Raw genomic sequence first — 21,033 nt, forward strand, 5'->3', positions numbered from 1 at the left:
TCGTCTAGCTCCAGACGCTACACAATGTGAAGAAAAGCTAAACGATCGTAAATCAATGGGCGCTGATCATTTAGATGCGGAGCTAAGCAATCGTGTAGACATAGGGCTAAGAGATGCATTGAAGTTTCTATGCGATGGAACTAAACAAATCGCTTACCTACGATGTTGAACGACTGATGACATGCAGAAATGCATGTCATCTTAGGCCTTTTACTTAGAATTATGAACGTCGTTAGGCAGATTATGCGGCAATCATGATAGGAATTCACGAGAAAATGAGCTTGCATCGATCAGCATGTCGAATCTCAGCCAACCCATTATTTTGCATTAATTATGCGTTCAATGTCCTATTTTAGTAGCTAATGTAGGAAATGGATGCAAACGCAAAAACCGGACCACCGTATGCGGAGAAACACTCCATCGCAAAGGCAAACGCATCGATCAACGCATGGATGTTGCAATAATCAGCCATATGCATCCATCGCATGGAAGTTGCGCTCGTCAAGCGATTGTGGTCATCATGTAGAGTTGCGGTATTAAGCGAATGCGGCCATTGAATGATTGTAGCTACGCGACAACGCATACTAATGGGATCAACGCAAGGTAGGTGGAACGAACGCATCAACGCATCTACCTCGAGAAAATCCAAAGCTGATGCTGACATTTCACTTACCACGCCGTTAGTGGCAGAGGTTCAAAAAGGACTAACGCATCGAACGTCAAACTCAAAGAAGTCCAATTAATGTTGTTGGCAACCCAAGCTCTATAAATAGAAGCCGATGAGCTGAAATTCAAGTTATCCAGGGATTTTCCCCGCGATCCGGACAAATGCGTGAGAAGATGGCTTAGAGTTCTTCACCTCCTTCATCCATTTCGAGTGATGACCGGATCCTTCGACCGGAGCTAGATCTCGAGAGAGTCAGTTCCTCTGCTCATCCATGGCACCACCGGCAGCCTTGACGCACATCCGCTGGGAGCAAGCCTTTGCTTCCAGCCGATCATTTCATTTCCCTTTCTTTTCTCATATTGTATTGTATGACATTTTGGAATTAAGGAATTAATACAATTTGTTTTCAATGCATTTCTCTGTTCCTTCGACTCCATCTCCATCTTCTTTACTTCGTATCTTTACTTTCATTGCAACACTTAGTGGGATTGCTTGGGTATCGCATACTTAGTCATGTGGATTAGTGATATAAAGCATGTAGCAACCCACCGAGAGGTGTGCGTTGTGCGAGTGTGTGAGTAATCTTATTTGCTTGGTGAGAAGCTGCTGCAATGCCTGTTTATAGGCTAATGCATTGCTTGTCTATGAGTAAAGTCAGAAACAATCAACTTCCCGGGAGGGTAAGTGGTTGGACGCATTAAGCAATGTGTGCATTGTTCACTAGAGATAGGAGTAATCTTGCATCAACCAAGTTCATGCGTTTGTCTTGTTTTATGTTGTGCCTAACACCCCTTTAGAGCTACTCGAGAGAGAGAGTCTAAAGAAAGAACTTAATGACCCGAGAGAGCTAGGTTAGAATCTAGACTCGAGAGAGCGAGATTAGATTGGCATAAGCAAGAGATAGGGACTAAGCTTTGTTTGTCAACACTGCATCGCATTGGTCGCCTTATTTGTGTGTGTGTCACTCTATCATCACATAAATGAGAATAGAGGCTTGTGTATAGGTCCTATAGGCTTATCGCATATATCACATGCGTTCTAGCTTTAGAAGCCGTGGCATTCGCACCGAGAGGTGGTTTACTATTGTATGTGTGTTGCATGATCGCATGGCTTGCGTTGACTAAGGTTACCCTTGCGGTCACTCTTAAGGGTTGCAATGAATTCATCTCCGCATTTTATCTATTTTTTCATACATTTATTTCATGTCAAGTGTTGTTGTATCTCTACCTCTCATGCATATTCTCATTGCATTGTCTGTTAGATAGGAGTAGGAGTAGGGTTAACTTAGCAACCTCCTTTCCATTCTTTTATTTAAACCGCCACATGCACATTATCGCATACATATAGCTACAAGTCCTTGTGTTCGACCTCAGATTACCCGAGAAACTTGTGTTCGCGTTATACTTGGCGTGAGCGTAAGAAAACTTGTGGCAGGACGCATGGTCATCACATATATTCATTAACGCATTATCAGTCCAACGCATGACCATCGACGCATGACTATCAATGCATATCTTAGGAACATGCATCGCATACCGCGTCCACGGGATTTTGCTTTTCGAGTAAAATTGACTTCTAATTTCCCGCCATCAATGGCGCAATGATGTTCTATATGATGGAGCTAAGCGATCGTTTAAGCTACGACGAATACTAAAGGATGACATGCAGTGTTAGACGATGGTGTTAAGCGATCGTTTGGTTCTATACGATAGAACAAAGCGATAGTGATGAAGAGCTATACGATAGCCTTGAGCGATCGCTTACTTCAATCGTTTATCTTTGATCGAGAGCTAAACGATGTGTCGAGTTGCTATGCGATAGCACTAGCGATCGTTTACCTCTATGCGGGAGCTAGGCGATGCGTCGAGTTGCTATACGATAGCACTACGTGATCGTTTACCTCTATGTGGGAGCTAGGCGATGCGACGAGTTGCTATACGATAGCACTACACGATCGCATACCTTCGTGCAGTAGTTGGGCGATGCGTTGAATGCTTTGCGATGGCATTAAACGATCATTTACCTTTTCACGCGCTAAACGATCAAGCATTTACTAAATGATTGTAATACAAATGACTCCATGGTTAATATGCTTGTTGATAGTTTGTGTGGAAACTTAATATTAGATGGAAGTTTATTTCATATGCGGTGTTGTGCTCATATTCTAAACTTGATTGTGAAAGATGGCTTGGCAGTGATAGGAGATGGGATCGAAAGAGTACGTAGTAGTGTGTCTTTTTGGGTGCATACACAAAACAAGAAGGAGAAATTTTAGGAAACTGCTCAATAGTTGAATGTTTATGATTGTCAGATGTTGAGTCTTGATTGTTGTACTAGGTGGAATTCTACATATTTTTGTTAGCCACTGCATTAAAGTACAAGGCTGTTTTTTATCGATTAAAACAACGAGAACCAAAGTACAAGTGTTTGCCTTTGGATCAAGATTGGGTATTAGCAAAAGAGATATGTGAGAAACTGAAAATATTTCATCATGTGACTGAAATATTTTCTAGATCCAAATATCCTACTGCTAATCTTTTGTTCCCAAAATTTGTAAATTGAAATTGGCTATTTCTGAGTGGACTAATTCTGGCATTCAAGAGATAAGAGACATGGCTTCAAATATGATGTCAAAGTTTGATAAGTATTGGAAGAAAATTCATGGAGTAATGGTCATAGCTGTAGTTTTAGATCCACGTTACAAATTGAAGTTGATTGAGTTTTACTTCCCTAGAATTTATGGAGATAGTCTTTTTCTTGAAGTGGAAAGGATTAAAAAAATTTGTTCAGATTTGGAAACAGAATATCAACTAAAGCATGAAAGTGAAGGTGATAATTATCACGATAGAAATATAAATGGAACCTCACGGAATATAGAATTTGATGATTTTAATGATTATGACTTGTTTGTATCAAATTCCAATAATATGAATCAGAAGCAACAGTTTGATGCATATTTGGATGAACCTGTCTTACCTCGAACATTTGATTTTGATATTTTGAGTTGGTGGAAATTGAATGGTGTCAAGTATCCAATTTTACAAGAAATTGCAAGAGACATATTAGCCATCTCGTTATCTAGTGTTGCATCAGAGTCTGCTTTTAGTACCTGTGGTAGGATTGTAAGCCCACATCGTAACAAACTTCATCCGAAGACGACAAAGGCTTTGATGTGCGCTCAAAATTGGATTGCAACTGAAATTTTGACAGGTTAGTTTGTTTATTTTGTTTTACCTCTTTTTAGCATTTAATATATTAATAAATATTTTCTTTTATTACAAATATTTGACAATATAAGGTACTAGCACGGGAAAAAAATGGTTAAACATTTAGCAACTGTTTTAGAAGATGCAGATGATTCTGATGAAGATGGTGTAGGATTGTATCAATTGCAGCGGAAGCTCAAGGATCATCTAAGCACTCAAATTCACTAATTTTGGCATAATATAAAACATACTTATGCAGAAAAATTGGGTTTCAAGACATATCTCTTGTAAAACTTCTTCAAAGCTCCATCTCCAGCTAATATCTTCTCCATATTTTGTTGTAGACCACCTCAAGATCTTCCCCACTATTCTCTTGGTGCTCTAGATTGAGTTGTGGGACTCAAAACAAGCTTGAATCAAGGGATGAAGGAGAAAAGCTCACTGCAGCAACCTTTTTGAAGAACCATTCTTCAAACCGAATTTTCTCTAAAATTCACTATAGATTGCATGCCCGAATTTCACTCCAATCTCTTCATTATATTGCAGATCAACATACAAAGAGAAGAGTTGCATGAGTTGGAACTCATGCTAGGAGAAGACAAGGTCAAGATGTTGCTTTATGTGTGAGCTACTTGGTGATGGATAATGGAAAAAACCATTTTTCCATTTTGTGTTTTTTGTTTTCCAATTTTTCAATTTTATCTAAAAATCAAAATTTGATTTAAAAAATCTATTTGATTTTTAAAATGAAAAATTAATTAATTTCATAAATTAATTATTAAATAAAACTTAATTAATTTAATATCAAACATTAAATTAATTTTAACACATATCCATCTTTATATATTTAAATCATATTTAAATATATAAATTCTCCTATACCGTTTAATTCGAAAATTAAACATAATTATATCTCATATAATCACTAATTCCCTTAATTCTAATTTGAACGTTTCAAATTAATTATCACGCTATTCTAGAGCTAGTCTGTTACGAGCTAGTAGGGGGACCTCACGAACCTACAGATCATGGGCTCCAACGATCCGGGATTATTTGGCTAAACTCATTAGACCAGATTAATCTCCATTCATTAACTAATGGGTCACTCTACTAAAGCCCATAGTTGCACTCCCCTCACTGTAGATATATTATGTCCACACATGATTTAACCATAATCAGCAAGTCAACCCTTCACAGGTTGTTCATATAATGGCTGGGTCAAATATCTGTTTTACCCCCAAGATTACGTCTTATTCCTCAAGTCCCTACTGATCCTCTAATGAATAACTGGTTTTTGATCCAATCACCAAACCAAACTCTCTCAGCCCAGTGAGAGATTGGGGCCCCTTGTTCAAGACCTGGATTCAGTACTTGAGAGAACAACTTTTCTCCTATCCCTAGATCAGGTAGGTGTGAACTCCGTCTTGCACCCTACGTCCCCAGCTATCTATCCGGTCTTACCCCTGAAATGGGAGTCTTATTGAGCCGACGCTGTTGAGCCAACCCTCAACTATGCAAATCTAAGGACAATCCCGAATAAACAGGAGTTCATAGTTAGTTCAAGATTAAGATCGAGTTACCTAGGTCATCTAGGTGAAATAGTCAGTCTTAAACAGAATACAGCGTTATAAAGTAAGAGTGACTTATTTTTTTGTCATGATCTTATGCAAACTCATTGCATAGGACGCCCCCACTCCTCATGTCATAACATGTACGAATTAGGATCACATCGTATGTAGCACTTTACAACTCTTTGTAACAACTACAGAATAGGTCGCATCCAATGGTGTTACCAGAATAAGGTACCCAACCTCATTCATGTACCATAGATCATTTTAACTATTTACTCAAACCCGATCCACTCTTATATCTCCACATAAATTTTAAGTACTCATACAATAGTTATAGGTCTTAGTTTATTGGATTTAGACTTTCATACAATTTATGAGATCAATAACAAGTATATTGATAATAGAAAATGTTTATCATTTTACAAACTGCAAGTTTTAGGGCATAAAACCCAACAGATGGCGTGGTGACTAAGGTATGCTCAAGGATTAATATTATTTTGTGGTCTAGCTTTTTTTTTTTTTTTTTTGTGACATTATTTGTTTATTACATTTTAAATGTAGGAATGAATAATACTCACAACTAAGGATGGGATGATGCCAAGAAAGGAGAAATATTTGATTGTGAAGTCATCGTTAAAGAGAGAAAGACGAGCTTTATTCAATTTTAAGTTGTAAACTTATTTGGATGTATAAGACATTTGCCTTTAATTAACTTCTTTATTCAAACTTTATTAAATTTTAAGTTGTAAACTTATTTAATGGATTTGTTAGTTTTTAAATTGTGTTTATTTGAATGTACAAAATGTTATGCACTAGTCAAATTTCAAATAAATTCACTTGAATTAAAAAATGAGGAATTTGATAAACTTATTTAATAGATTTTTTGTGGGCTAATCAAATTTTAATTAAAAAAAAAAGGGGAATCCCCGCGGGAAAACGGGGAATGGGACCCGCGGGGACCCCATTTCCCTGACGGGAATGGGGGAGAATTTCCCCCACGGGGCCGGGGACGGGGGACGCCTTCCACCTCGCCCCAACCCCTTTACCAACCCTACGCTCTCGTGAAGACTGGAACAACAACCTCTCGTTGTCGCTTAGAACGCCTACCCAATCTCTCGTTGTCGCTTAGATCATGAACAATCTTCTCCAAAAACAAGCAACCTCTTAGACATCACCACTTGACAACCTTGGTATTCTTGGAGTGAGAATCCAAGAGGTGTAGGCTTTGTTGGATTTGGTAGAGGGATGGAGGGAAGCAACGATCGAACTATACGATCAAGCAAGTGGGAAAATGTACTATCTATCGTATAGACTTAGTGTGCTTGATCGTTTAGTAAATCTCGCTATGTACACGATCGTTTAGAAAACACGTTGGATCATCTAGACTATCATTTAGTGAATCTCGCTTGGCATGTGATCGCTTAGTAAATCGCTTTACGCAATCGTCTAGTAAAAGGCGTTAGTACACGATCGTTTAGAAAAACACTTAAAGGCTATCGTCTAGTCTCTTGTGAGCTAAACAATTAGTCATGCACATAATGAAGCGATTCATTTCAAAATGAAAAAAAAAATCATTTTAACCTTCAGTTATGAAAACTGAACATAACCTTACACTTCATGCACGGTTAAAGGAGAAACCACCCACAATTATCACATAATCGTTTTAATTATAAATAAATATAATAACTAACTTATCATATTATATTTATAACCTATAGTTTTAATATCACATCATATGTAATATTTAAACCATAGTTCCTTTCTCCTTTATTCAATATAAATCATACTTATATCAAAATCCTCCAATTAATGTATCTCATATATCATATCAATTATATCACATATAATTGAACCTATTTAATTATATCATATACAATCAAACTCCCCTCTTGTTAATTTGAACACAAACTAACCCAAAAACTGATTCTCAACTTGTACCAATGGGACCTTATGGACCTGTAGCTTGAAGCTCCAACGGTACGTGAATAATTGACTAAACTCTTTAATCACGAGATCCACCATCCATTAACTGTCAGATACTCCACTAAAGAACGACAGCTGCACTCTTCTCACTACAGATATATTTTTGTGTCCATGGGATATAACTAATCAACAGTATAATAAACCTTCACAGATCGCTCGTAAGTACAGTTGGACCAATTCACCATTTTGCCCCTGTAGTTACATCTAACTTCTTAAGTACCACTGATTCCTCTAATGAACAATACATCATAGTCCTACTATGAGTGGACACCTCTCGAGCCATGAAAAGGTGTGTGGCGCCACATCGTTCATGCCCCGGAATCCTCCCTTAATGGAACAATCTATCTACTTACCCCTACTTCGGGGAAGAAGTGAATTCCATCTTGTATAGCTGAATTTCCAGATCCCCAGTCAAACGAATCCCCAAAGTGATAGGTTTAAGTCAGCAATCTGGTCACTCACACCCATGCAAATCAAAGGACCGCCCTCATAGACAGGAGCTCTCAACTCACTCAGGATTAATGTCATGTTACCTATGGTCATCCTAGTGAAATGAAAGTCTTTATCATGAATGGCATTATATAACGAGAATAAAAACTTCGTGGTCTGGTCTTATACAAAATCCTTTGTATAATACACTCCCGCTCGTATGTCTCTACATAAATGATCAGGATCAGACCATCTGTAGCACTTTACAACACTTGTAACATCTATAAAGTGAGTCATAATCGTAGTGTGACCAGGATAAAGTCTTCCTCCTTTATCCATATACTACAGAATATTTAGGTTATCACTTAAGGCATGACCCAGTTGTATGTCTCCACATACATCCTTAAGTTACAACGACAATCAGCGATCTCAGTTTATTGGTTTGTGGTAAATGCAACTAAAATATATCATATTTCATAGACAATAGTGAAGAAAATATCTCATATTATTACATCACAAACGTTTGTTCATACAGGTGTTTACAAACTACAGGACCCTATGAGAGTTTAGGACATCAACCCAATCTCCCACTTGTCCTAAAGCGAATGGGTGTACAAGATAACAACAAGTACAAAACAATACATTAGGGCACTAAGGCCCAGTACAAAAATCTTCCACTTGCCATAGTCCAGCCGCGAGCGGTCTTGTAGACCCATGCTCTAAAGGTGACCCTTAAAAACTGTAGTCGTGAGAGCCTTCGTAAACGGATCATTAACGTTGTGCTCCGAAGTGATTTTCGTGACTATCACGTCCCCTTGATACACTATCTCGCAAATGAGATGATATTTCTACTCTATATGTTTGTCGTGCTTGTGACTCATAGGCTCTCTAGAGTTCGCCACAGCACCACTATTATCACAATAAAGGGTGATGGGCCTAGACATATCTGGAACAACTTCCAGATCAGTCAGGAACTTTCAAAGCCAAACGGCCTCCTTAGCAGCTTCACAAGCCGCTACATACTCGGTCTCCATCGTGGAGTCAGCGATGCACCCCTGCTTAGTGCTTCGCCATACTACAGCCTCTCCGTTAAGAGTGAACACTGAGCCTGAAGTGGATTTTCAAGAATCCTTATCAGTCTGAAAGTCAGAGTCCGTGTATCCAGTAAGGATCAAATCCTTAGATCCATATAAGTCCAAATATAAACTAACCCCTCTCGAACCAGTGAGAGGGAAAAGTCTCATTGTTCAAAACCTGAAATCAACTATTAAAGGAGCAATTCATCTACTTTCCCTAAAGAAAGGATTAAGTGAGTTTCATCTTGCGTAACTATGTTCTCAGCTCCCTACTTGGACAAATCCATAAAATGATAGGCTTATTGAGTTGGTGAAACTGGTCACTCTCACCCATACAGATGAAGGGATTGCCCTCATGGACTAGAGTTCACAATTCACTTAGGATTAAGGTAAAGTCACCTATGATCATTCTAATGAAAATGTTAGTCTTTTCAAGTAACGATGTTATAAAAAGAAACCAATCATTTCACGACTCGTTCTTGTATAAACTCTTTATACATGATATCCTCACTCACATGTCTCCACATGAACAACATGGATCATATTGTTTGTAACACTTACAATTCATGTAATAGTTACAAAGTGGGTGGTATCCATAGTGTTACTAGGATAAGGCACCCAATCTTATCCATGTACTGCAGACCGTTTAGGTTATTACTTGAACATAATCCAATTGTATGTCTACCACATACTGTTCAAGTTACATTAAACAACCTTGGATCTTAGTTTATTGAATTGAGTTAATGCAATCTAAATGTCAAATAAAATACTTCTTATTTTATTAAATAAATGTTTTGTATTTACGAATTACAAAATACAAGATCCACGAGATTTAGGATACTAAATCTAACACGCCCATGCCATGCATGTTTTGGTTATTTGTAATTGTAACCATGACATGTTTAATTTGAGTAGCAATAAGTTTTAGTTAGTTATGGTTCAACCAGTAGCAAAAGATAACGAAATCTAGATAATAGAAATACATTAAGTTAGATTTGGCCAATTTAATCTGATGTTCTAATCAATCAAAGGGTTTAATGTGATTAGCTAGGTGAATAGGCTTGTGTGACAACACTTAGTTAATCTAGGAATCGACATTCGCGTTTGTTTTCCCTGGGGAGTTTATCTGATTTTTTCAGACATTTGATTACGCTTGATAATTAGAGAACCCATGAACCTTGCATGATAAATTAATGAATTAATCCATAGATAGCCCAACGACCTCTTAATCGGCGAAGGTAATCTCGTGTATCTCTCTCTCAATGTATCTTACTTTCTGCAATTTAGTTTTCCTATCAACTCAATCTCAAAACCACTCGTATTTAGATTGGAGAAGTTTTATCTTAGGCTCCCTATAGTTCGACTCGATTTTGCTATTAAGATTACTAATTAGTTGAAGTGCTAGATTGAGAATATAAAGATTATTTGATTGATAGAAAGCCTCAACAACTTTCCATCCATCGAATTACTTCCTTACTAATTGGGTTGTGGAATAAACTTTTATGAAAAATATTATCTTTCCTTTTTACATATTACTCAAATTATTGTTGAGATAAAATAGAAAACCTGAGAAGGGTGGTTATTAGAAAGGTTACATGGGACCTGACCTTATATAAAAACAGATCTCTTATTAAAGTGTGCCTAATAAATACTAGCCGACAACCTTTAAATAAATTAAAAAAAAAAAAAAAACCTTCATCATTAAATTATATGATTAGTTGTTTATATTTAATTTCTAAACTTTTAAAAGTGTAATATATCTCTAAATCTTTAATCTTACGAATGAGTCCTTCAATTTTAACCAAGAGACCCTTTAACTTTTTACTCTTGTGTTTAATATAGATCCCTTAAATTTTCAAATTTTGTGTTCAGTGAGACGTTAATTTTTAACTTAATCCAAATGAGAGGAACTAAATTTACGATTTAACTTATTTTATTTTTGAAAAACTGCCAAAATGTGCCAAAAAGCTTGGTTATAAAACGTAGGCTGGGCTGACTAAGACTACCATGTTGCTTAAAATCCTGCCACGTGTATGAACATTTTTGCTTAAAAATATTAGTCACTGATAACCACCTCCATATGGACCATATCTTATCCTTCAAATTGGATAATCCTTCTCTCTTCTTCCTCTTCCAAGGAAACAAACAATCTAAACCTCCATGGAAACTGGAGAGAAAAATTGTTCATCAGGCTATGGCAAACCTCCATGGACATTTACAGGAAGGTTATTGAAACCCTCCATTTACTTTTCTTCATTCTCTTTTCTTTTGCTTTTATTTGACATTCCCTCATTACTCAGGGCCTTGTATCAGCTGCATCTTGTGAAGGCTAAAACTGCTCGAGCTTGTATTCCCAAGGAGTTGAGACTCGTTGAAGCATTTGGGTATTTTTTTAATCACTAGAATTAGGTTTTGTTACTGTGTAATGGAGATTAATATGTTGGATTAATACGATTTGTGGGTGTTTTTTGGTGTGAAAATGTGAGCCGATTGTAATGATTTAGTAGTGTATTTGTTTGATCCCTACTTAAAATGTGTTAGTTTCTGTCCATCTACAGTTATACTCTTGGTGGGTTTTTTCTTGCAAACTATGATGACAGTCCAGCAGGAAGTTTTGATGAGGTCTGATTTTTTTTGCTTTCTTTTTCTTTTCTTGTTGAGGCTAAATCAATGGAGATTTGGTTCTTCAGCTAATATAGAACCCATGTTTTGGATTTTGTTTTGGCAGCTTGTAGTAATTTCTGGAATTGTTTGGAACCGTCCAACCTCTTGCGCGTATGCTTTTTCTAATTTCTATCAACCTTTTTTTCCATTTGTGGTTACATTGTGGTGAATGGTAGAATGTTAGTGGGATAATTTTGTAATTTTGTTTGCTTGATTAGGAACCGGTTATTAAGTGGACTTGGTTTTTTTGGACCGGTTTGGGTCTGGTCTGATGTGTTGGTAGCAGAGGAGGGATTGGTCTTGGTTTTCATCTTGTTCAAATGTTTGAATGATGAGTAGAAATAAGCTAAAAGGGGTTTCCAAAAACATTGAATTTGGGAAGACCCATGTCTTTTTTTTATTATTATTTTTGTTTTCTAGGTTGTTGATTCTTACTTGGGTTTCTTTTCTGAAAGCAGATGGGCAGCTAAGGTGCTAGTGAACAGTGATGAAGCTTGTGATCATGGAAGAAAGGTATGGCATCTGAAGGATTGTTGTCGATTTCTGAGGCTTGATTTCTATGGAATTTGAAGCAAATATTTATGAACTTGTTACCATGTCATGTCTGTTTCTATGGTAATTTGAAGATTATGAATATTGTTTGCTCTCCATCTGTCTGGTAGTCTCTTCTATGACTGGTTTTTCTCTTTTTCGAATATTTTACCATTCTTTACCCCTAATATGAATGGAGGGATATGTCATAGCCTTGTAGAAACGGTACTTACAACGTATTACTTTATCCAAGACACTCACATGCCATGTTCTTGGTTTATCCAATGTGCAATATGAAAAGGTTTTGAATTTTCATGGTGCGTATGTGTGGTACACATGGTAGCGTCTAGTTGAAATGGAAGTTATAATGCTTTAGGGTTTGTTGTATAAATGACCCATTTGATAAGATCCAAATGAAATCTGACTCACTCTCTAAAAGCTTTTTACTTGCATCATCATGGAATCCACCCGTTGTGTGCGCATGCTATTACTCAGCTCCTGCTCTTGCTCTCGATTCTCGCTACTTGCTATTCGTTCCTCGTTCTTTTTCTTTTCCTCAGTTTTTGACTCATTGATGTAGTTATCATTTCTCTTTCCCTTTTTTTTTTTTTTTTTTTTTTGAATGATAACTACTCGCTACTTAGTACGTTTAGAGGAAGGAAAATTGAAAAAATGTCGAAAAAAGAAAAGAAAAGAAAATTCAATGAGTAACGGGAGCGAGTAGCGAGAATCGAGAGTATCAACACGTATATACAACGAGATGATTTTATCATTTCATTTAGGCAAAAGGTCATAAAATTTACTTTACCTTTTAAAAAGGTAGGTCATATTTCATTTGGGCCTTGTCAAAAAGGTCATCGGTTTCACATTCTCATTACTTTGCCTAAGACATCCATTTTTTTACTGGTTCATCATCATCTTATAATACTTTAGGTGCCACTAAATTTTAGTGTCTATTGGAATGATTTTCTGAGTACTTAAAAAAGTGTATTTAAGCACTTAGTCCAAAGATGTCCTTAATTGTCTTAGTTCTGACTTTCCAAGGTGATAACATAACGGATTACTCAGCCCCTAGAAGAGGATTGTATTTGCCTTCCGCCTACCAACATACGTAAGTTTTCACCTGTTGGCTACCACATGTTAGCCAAAATTTTATGGCAATGGTAGTCCATACTTCTCTTCAAAGTTATTCTTATAGCTTGAAAGTTTTCTGTAAAAAGGAATTCTTGAACACCGTCCCTTGTAGATATTGTAGACTTTGGGTTCCCATAGAACTGGATGATACAATTGGCAAAGTACTAGGCAACTATTGAAGCTATATGTAGGTGTTTTGAAGGGAGTGTGAAACTTGGTTAAGTGGTCTAGTACCATCAGCATAGTGTCGTTTTCTCTATCATTCAGGTCTTCCTTCGATGAAATTCAATTATAACTATCACATGACTGCTTGCCTCCAACGAGACGAGATGGCGTGCCATTGCTCCCTGGTTGATGGAAGTAGTGATATCGCTAAGAACTTTCTACACCAATAATGTTCCAACCTTTTATCCCAATGCTCAAGTTTCTATAGTGAGTTCCTTGGGTAAATCTGGTAGCCAGTTTTAGATTTTAAAATGCTTCTTTTGCCAGGGTGTAGAGTAAGGTCAAGTCTTGTTACTATATCCTTTGTCAAATCACAAAACCTGATCTAAAATGATATATAGAGGATTAAAAAAAATATTTGGGTGCATTATGGACTACACCCATCTTTCTGTGGCCCACTCAAGTGTCCAATCATAATTGCGATGTGGCATAATTTTTTTTAAAAGAAATATATCTTTTAATATTTCTTTCCCTTTTGTGATTGAAGGGGAAGCATGGAGATGGGAGCTCAAGTATTACTTTATAGAATTAATGAAGATTAAATCACTAACAAGAGTTTTTATTAGAACAACTAATTATTTTACTTTTTTTATGAATCAAATGAAATTATCTAAAGATACTCACTACAAGACTTTTTAAATAAACTCAACTAAGAAATGTAGTTTTCCTTTATTCTTAGACGTCAAGACATCTGGATATCTTCATTATTGTGCATTCGGTGAACTGGCACTCGATCTCTCTGGGAATTTGAGACTCATCTGTATAATATTCGTTTCTATCTTGTGTGATGGATGATGTTCCACATGCGACATCCTACTTTTTTTCCTTTATTTTCCCTTTTTTTTTTTTTTTTTTTTTGTCCCTTTTTCTATTAGTCTTAATTGCATTCTTCTCTTGCAGGAAGTAGGGCTTCCAAGTCAAGCTGCTCGGTTTACAAAAGTAAGCTACAATTTTAGATATTATGGTTTTTCAATATGTAATTCCTGGATACACGTTTGATCAATGTTATAATGCTGTGACCCTCTTATTAAGAAGCATTTCAACAGCCACTTACAAGATCATTCTTCTCAATAATATTGACAATAATCATCTGACCTCCAAACAATATACTTCTGATTAGCTAGGATTCACTCTATTATTGTCTATATATATACATTTTTTTAACATTTGGGCTACATCAACCAGAACTAGTGTATTGAATGGGAACAATGTCTCTCGTGAAAACAGAGGATTGAGGCAGTTCCGAAGCGTCAAAGTGAAAGAGGACTTCTCAACTCCTTACGTGAGAATAGTAATTTCCACAACCAAAAGAATCAGGAGCATATCCAAGTGACTGAAATGAAGGGTCCCACTTCAATAGATGTTTGCAATATCAACCTTTCAATTTCTGGTGAGCTGCTTAATTTTGGAGCCAATATTTCTTGTGAAAGAGAAAAAAATAGCCCTGCTCATCTCATCTACTCTTCACCAATGACATATTTTTTATGTGTTCTTCATATTTCTTCTGCATTGTCTTCAGATTCTCATCATCTGATGGAATTTTGTTGATCTTCTTAGGAAAGTTGCATCGCTAACATTGAATATTCTGAAAACTTCAGTGTTCTAGGATTGTTGTCAAACAAAGTCCTGCTCTCTGCTTGTATGTCGTCGTGGTTATATCTTCCATGTTGCATCAAATCTATCTATAATAATCTTTGTGGTTGACGTGGAACATTGAACATGTTCCATGTTCGGAAAAAGAAAACCATAAAATAGGATGCCCTACATCGAAAAGGTTCGTTATTCTTTTAGTGGTTGATATAACATGTTCTGGTCTATCTCTCCTAATTTCAAAGATTAGTGGACAGTTCTTGGGTACGGATTGCCTGTTAAAGCCTACCACTGTGGTTTATGAACTTTTCTTTTCGTAGTTCCAACTTTCAAAGAGTAGTAACTTTTATCGGTTGAATTTTCCTGTTCAAATCGAAAGTCCCATGTGTTTCTGATAACAAGCTGATGTTGGCAGTTCCTTTCACCAAATGGATGGGACCAGTTATCAAAATGTCTCTCCCAAGTTATAGGTAACCAGATCTTCCAATTTACAAATGGTTATGTTCACCAGATCATCATTGACTTATGACAGTTTCATGGATCTATAAATATCAGTGGGCATTCAGAATATACTCCTGAACTACTCAAATATTCCTGCCAGATTCGATGCCGGTTTGTGTTTCTGTTCTCTGATGTTTTTTAACTCGTTATCTCTCACAACACCAAAGGAATTTAGTTTGTTTATTGATGGCATTGGGGCATTTGAATATATTATTTGCATTTAGGGTGCGAGCAGTAAAGCCAGCAGTGGTCTCGGTCGAACTTCCTGCATCAACCGACAGAGCACAAGATGCAGACCACCATTCTCACAATACAAGAGCTGGAGAAGATGCAGAACATGAACAAAGCCTATGTACATCTGTACTACTGTCAAAGCCCATACTAGCTTTAGAGTTTAGTTGCATGGAAATGGAAGTCCAAGCTCCCACTGTTGTTTCTCAATATTTTAAACACTCTCTTAGAACACCATGAACACATTCCTTTCCATTATATTAACAGTTAATATTATGAAAATTCTTTGGCAGAAAGTGTTGTACAATCTGAAATACATCACTAATAAAACTCCTCTCTTCTTCTCCCAAAGTCCCAACAGCTTCTCATTTTGTCTGAATGAGCTTTCACAATAAGATAACTCAAGATGTAGAATTTACAGAATTCATGAAAGATGACAAAAAGAGCTCTGTTCGACCCTCTTTTCTAATACAATTTTCTCCTTTTTACTGATGACCTTTACAAAAAAATTTCCATTCCAGTGTTTGATTGATGACACTGAAGGATAAACATCGGAAAGAAATCTTCACTCTCAGATTATTAGTTAAGCAATCAAACTCCGTTCTCTTCAATCACGAGCTTGACCTGAATTATCGATCAGAAAGCTTCGGGTAGAGGCTGACTTTGTAAAAATGATTTGAACAACACCAGTGATCTTTCAGGTTGTGAAAATGGTGCTTCATGTGATGCCCCTCTGATTGTGGCAAAGGAAAGAATATTGCCGTAAACCTGAGTCCACCCACCAACCTGAAGTGCAAGAACCATCCAAATTCACTCATATCTCAAATAATTCTAACTTTAATGTCAACAACTGGAGAGTTTTCTGGAACAGTTTCTAGAGTTGTTAGGCAACAAGATTTACCTGCTGTCCCTCGAACCAGACTCGGTAAGGTACGGTTGTTTCTAGTCCCAACTCTTTTGCCAGTTTGTGAACAAGTGTTCTACTTCCTGTGAGTGGAATGACGGAATCTTGATCTCCACTGCAAATTCAAGATGTTTGATGCAGTCAGCTTGAACAGCTTTAGGATTGAAAAGTCATGATATGACCCCAAGAGGCGTTTCACATACCTATAGACCAACACTTGTATTCCTGCATTGATCAGTTTTCCCACGATGTTGATAGTTGGTATCTCCAGATCCAGCAGCTCATAATCCAGAATGCTATCAATTTCAAAAGAATAATGTCAATCTGAATGAATATAGAGCTTTTTATGAAAATATGTCAAGCTTTTCCATTCTTTGTGAATATTGTTCGTATGAAGAAGTCTGAACCTGCTGCAAACAGCCCATCGTCGCACTCCCACAAGACGTGCATGAAGCGCCTTTTGTACATCTTGCCTATTGAGATAGTTGACTGTTTCATCCTCCACGCAGACATCAACCGACTCGGTTACTTGCTACTCACGATGAAGAGATTGGAATCAAAGTTTAGTGAGATTCTGAGAAGTGAAAGAGAAGTGAATTAACTGGATTACAACTCACTTGAGGGTTGAGGATTTTGGACTGAGAGAACACAGACGATATGCATACATCAAGGGTAACGTCATACTTGTCAACAAATCTACTGGTTTCTTTGCTCACTTGGCTCATCACCCTTGAGCAAATGGGTGAAACAGACCCCCTGTAGTACTCACCCACATAACGAGAGTAGTTGCACATTGACGTGAACATTCTAAACGTCGAATCCGATATTAATCCGTGTGACCAAAGGAACTCAGCCCTCGAGTTGAAGTCAGTAGCAAACTCTAGAACAGGATTGCCAATCTGTTTGTAGTCGTATAAACAGTTTGTTAAGATATTGAATCTAGTGGCACCTCTATCATGATATTAGAGCAGAGCTCATGTAGTTGAGCTCATTTGATATCAATAGTGCATGTGTTAGTGGTAGTTTAGATTTCAAAAAAGGGTTTGAAATTTCTTTTACTTACAGCAATGCCTCTGAGGTTGAATGAGGTTTTGTTAGATTGGATCATAAGCTCTGCCAGTTGGGGAACATAATGACCTACAGAAATCAAGAAAGTGCTTATGAGTCTGTTTTTTTTTTTCTTTTTCTTTTTCTTTTTCTTTTCCATCCAAGGAAGATGTAATTTTGAGAAATGGTAACATACCAGCATAGCTTTCTCCTGTAATGAACAAGCTTCTGTTTCTGTAATGTGGGAATCTGACAAGCCATTTCTCCAAGAACTCGAGATTGTCCCTTGCTGCAGATGTATCAAACATAAACATCACTCCTCGTCCACTTAGAAACAAAAACATATTAAAGAAAGGTAGCTTTTTTTTACTTTTTTAAAGGAAGAATACAAAAACCACCTCCAACTACTGAAACTTTCCATTAGAATAATTACACTCCAAAACTTATCCAATCGTTGTCCTTAATGAAAGTTACTACGGTGATTTTTGAAATTTTCTTTTTCCTACTAGAACAGTGTCACTGAAAATGGCATCACTCAAAAGTGCAGTTTCCACCAAAAAGAAAAATAAAACAATAAAAGAAGAGAAGGAAAGGAAAGAAAGGGGGGAAAAGGTAGAAAAGGTGAGGAGGCATTTTCCACTTACTAACAAACAAAAGAAGAGAGGGACCAAGCAATTAGGAAGTGCAGAAGTTGACCTTGAAGTGGTCTTTATCTAATGGGGGTAGGAAGTTATTTTCAATAATGTGGAAACTACCATCATCTCACTTTACAAAAAACAAAATTACAGAACAAAAAAAAATCCAAACAACCTCATAATTCATATATTCCCACCTGTGATTTTGTCTCCCACAGCCTCATACGAAGAAGTATCAGTTGAATACGAAAACCCAACTCCTACTGGCGTCTCCAAATACAACATATTCGCCTCTAAAGATCAAAACAGAGGAAGAAGAAACCAAGAAAACAACCCATCATCAACACCCACAAATCTTCAAAAACAACAAACGAAACCCATTTCATCAAATACTTAGCAGGCATCATAATCCAAACCTGTATTCCAACTGTGTTCATTCCTAATCAAAACCTCCCCTCTAGGCCGAAAGGGTCCATTTTCAGAGAATGCCCCAACTCCCAAAGAAGAACACCCAGGACCTGTAGAGAACAACGAACCCAATTCACAAAGAAATCAAAAACAAAACCCCAAATGGGGATTGACCCATTAACCAAATCTCTGAAGAAAAGTACCTCCATTAAGCCAAAGCACGAGGGGTTTAGAAGGAGGATCGATTTGGGCTTCAGCAAAATAATAGAACAAAGCCTTCTGATTTCGATCACCAACATTGACATAGCCAGAATAGTGACGAAATCCGACAAGGGGTTGACCAGGTAAGGAAGAAATCTTGTCGAGAAGATAAGGGGAAGAGTAAGCTTTGAGAAGAAAGTGGAAGAAAAGCAGGAAAGCAAAGGGGAATGCAGACATGGTGAAGAAGGGGAAGAAATGAAGGAAAAAGGAAGGATGAAATGGGGAAGAAGAAGTGGGAATGGTTTATAAAAAGAAGGGGAGGAGTTGTTGTCTTGTAATGATGATGATTTTCAAAGATTGGGACCCCATTTTTGCAATTCCAACAGTGGGAACATGGCCACTGTTCAACTCAAGCTTTCTCTCTCTGTGTGGTAATGGATATTCAAAAGTCTGTTCGTTTGCATTTGTTTGTAAGTTTGTAACCCAATGAATGAAGAACCAAAGGAGTACTGTTTTGTTCTTTTGTCTAATTTATAAAAACAAAAAACTGTGGCAGGATAGTGATGATGCTCTTTGTAAGCCTTGTTTCTTTTAAATGCTTCTTTCTGTGTAAATATTCTCTAGGTTAGATTAAGATTAGTTTCCTCTCTAGCTTTTACCATTTTTTTACTATTGGATTGATTGATATTTTAAGTTCACCAATGTTTGAAATGTTTGAAATGTCGATGTCTAGAAAATATCTATGAAACATCAATTTCGATTGTTTTTTTTTTCTTTTTGAAAAATTCAAAAAAAATTAATTTAAAGTAGTAAATGAGGGTCTGTTTGGTTGTCAATTTAGATTCTATTTTATGTTTTTAAATTTACTGAATACAGTGAATATGTGTTTGATAGACAATTCGAATTTTGTTTTTAAAAATTGTTTATTTTGAAATTAACATTTTTATGTTTTCATTATATACAGAGAGTTGGAATTTCAAATTTAGAAATGATGAATTATATTAAATAAAAATAAAAACATTTAAAAGTACATAATGTCATCATGTTATAACTTCAATTCAATATTTTAAAATTAAAATATGTATTATGGAATGTTATATGATCTTACAAAATAATAATCTTATAAATCTTTTTAAACATCAAATATGTTCATAAATAAATTAATAATAGTTTGTGGTCAACTATAATATTTAGTAGGTTACTAGAACTAGTTTTATAATTTATAAATACAATATCAAACACATTTTAAACAATTGTTTAAATTATAATCTAGTTTTTGAATCAGCTGCTACCAAATACATATCTAAAAATATGAAAGACAACTCTAGTTTTACCGAATTCCTTGTTTTTCATTTTTTGTTTTCATATTTCTATCAAACATGTCCTAGATATTTTATAATTTTTTAAAAAATTAGCATGCCTATTATTTATATTATATTTACATTAGTGATATTTTGTTGTTTATTTTTTATGTTTGTAAATTTTTTTACGATATAATAGGAATATCGATTCACCACTCATGTCGATATCGAATCCATGAAAACATGAAAATCTTGACATGCTAACGAAAATTTAATATTATCAAGCTAACAAGATCAAAAGAAGATAAATTACAAATTGAATTTGTATGATTTCGAGAAAGTTGGAATTTATTATTTATAGTTTGGTAAAACTTAATAAATAGTTGTTATGGTTGGATTGATTTAATTATAAACCATAAGGAACTAAATTAAAACTTTCTTCAAACTATAAGGACAAATCTCGCAATTTAACTTAAATTTAAAGATAAGTTTGTTTTTTTTACTCTCACGTGTTGGTACTAAAAAAACTTCTATAATATACGAATTAGACAAATACAATCTTTATCAGTTTGATAAGAAATTATGTGCCTTTTAAGGAATTCAAATTATCAATAAAAATTAGTGAGAAACTTAACAATTTTAAAAAGAAATTATTTGCGAGAACTTGATCACCGTGAAAAGATAAAAAAAAAATTACGAAGATGGAAAATGAAATAGAAGACATGGATG

General features: G+C 36.0%; 2 protein-coding genes across 2 annotated transcripts; one reads left to right on the forward strand and one right to left on the reverse strand.

Moving 5' to 3' along the window:
• Positions 1-10,999: 10,999 nt before the first annotated feature.
• LOC120086013 (protein NEOXANTHIN-DEFICIENT 1) lies at positions 11,000-16,159 on the forward strand. The gene is made up of 10 exons (XM_039042398.2): positions 11,000-11,157; positions 11,233-11,316; positions 11,491-11,554; positions 11,661-11,707; positions 12,055-12,109; positions 14,387-14,425; positions 14,714-14,876; positions 15,492-15,546; positions 15,632-15,688; positions 15,802-16,159. The coding sequence occupies exons 1-10, from the start codon at positions 11,093-11,095 to the stop codon at positions 16,046-16,048; spliced, it is 876 nt and encodes a 291-aa protein (XP_038898326.1). The 5' UTR covers positions 11,000-11,092; the 3' UTR covers positions 16,049-16,159.
• Positions 16,058-19,568, reverse strand: SCPL45 (serine carboxypeptidase-like 45). Its single transcript, XM_039042384.2, has 10 exons — positions 19,006-19,568; positions 18,811-18,912; positions 18,592-18,687; positions 17,956-18,048; positions 17,776-17,849; positions 17,330-17,611; positions 17,120-17,244; positions 16,916-17,008; positions 16,710-16,827; positions 16,058-16,594 (listed from the first exon to the last, which is right to left on the reverse strand). Exons 1-10 carry the CDS (start codon positions 19,238-19,240, stop codon positions 16,445-16,447), a joined length of 1,368 nt encoding a protein of 455 aa, XP_038898312.1. The 5' UTR covers positions 19,241-19,568; the 3' UTR covers positions 16,058-16,444.
• Between the last annotated feature and the right edge of the window lie 1,465 nt (positions 19,569-21,033).

The sequence above is a fragment of the Benincasa hispida genome, chromosome 1 (assembly GCF_027475165.1).
Source record: "Benincasa hispida cultivar pf3 chromosome 1, pf3_genome.v1.1, whole genome shotgun sequence".
NCBI lineage: Eukaryota > Viridiplantae > Streptophyta > Magnoliopsida > Cucurbitales > Cucurbitaceae > Benincasa > Benincasa hispida.

What these genes read in the sequence shown, in the direction of transcription:
- LOC120086013 (XM_039042398.2), top strand. Translation starts at nt 11,093, where the DNA reads ATGGAAACTGGAGAGAAAAATTGTTCATCAGGCTATGGCAAACCTCCA. An exon ending in CTTGTGATCATGGAAGAAAG is followed by an intron (nt 12,110 to 14,386) that starts GTATGGCATCTG and finishes CTTCTCTTGCAG; the next exon opens with GAAGTAGGGCTTCCAAGTCA. An exon ending in AAGCTGCTCGGTTTACAAAA is followed by an intron (nt 14,426 to 14,713) that starts GTAAGCTACAAT and finishes TCGTGAAAACAG; the next exon opens with AGGATTGAGGCAGTTCCGAA.
- SCPL45 (XM_039042384.2), bottom strand. Translation starts at nt 19,240, where the DNA reads ATGTCTGCATTCCCCTTTGCTTTCCTGCTTTTCTTCCACTTTCTTCTC. An exon ending in TGAACACAGTTGGAATACAG is followed by an intron (nt 18,688 to 18,810) that starts GTTTGGATTATG and finishes TTTGATCTTTAG; the next exon opens with AGGCGAATATGTTGTATTTG. An exon ending in TCTGGTTCGAGGGACAGCAG is followed by an intron (nt 16,595 to 16,709) that starts GTAAATCTTGTT and finishes CTTGCACTTCAG; the next exon opens with GTTGGTGGGTGGACTCAGGT.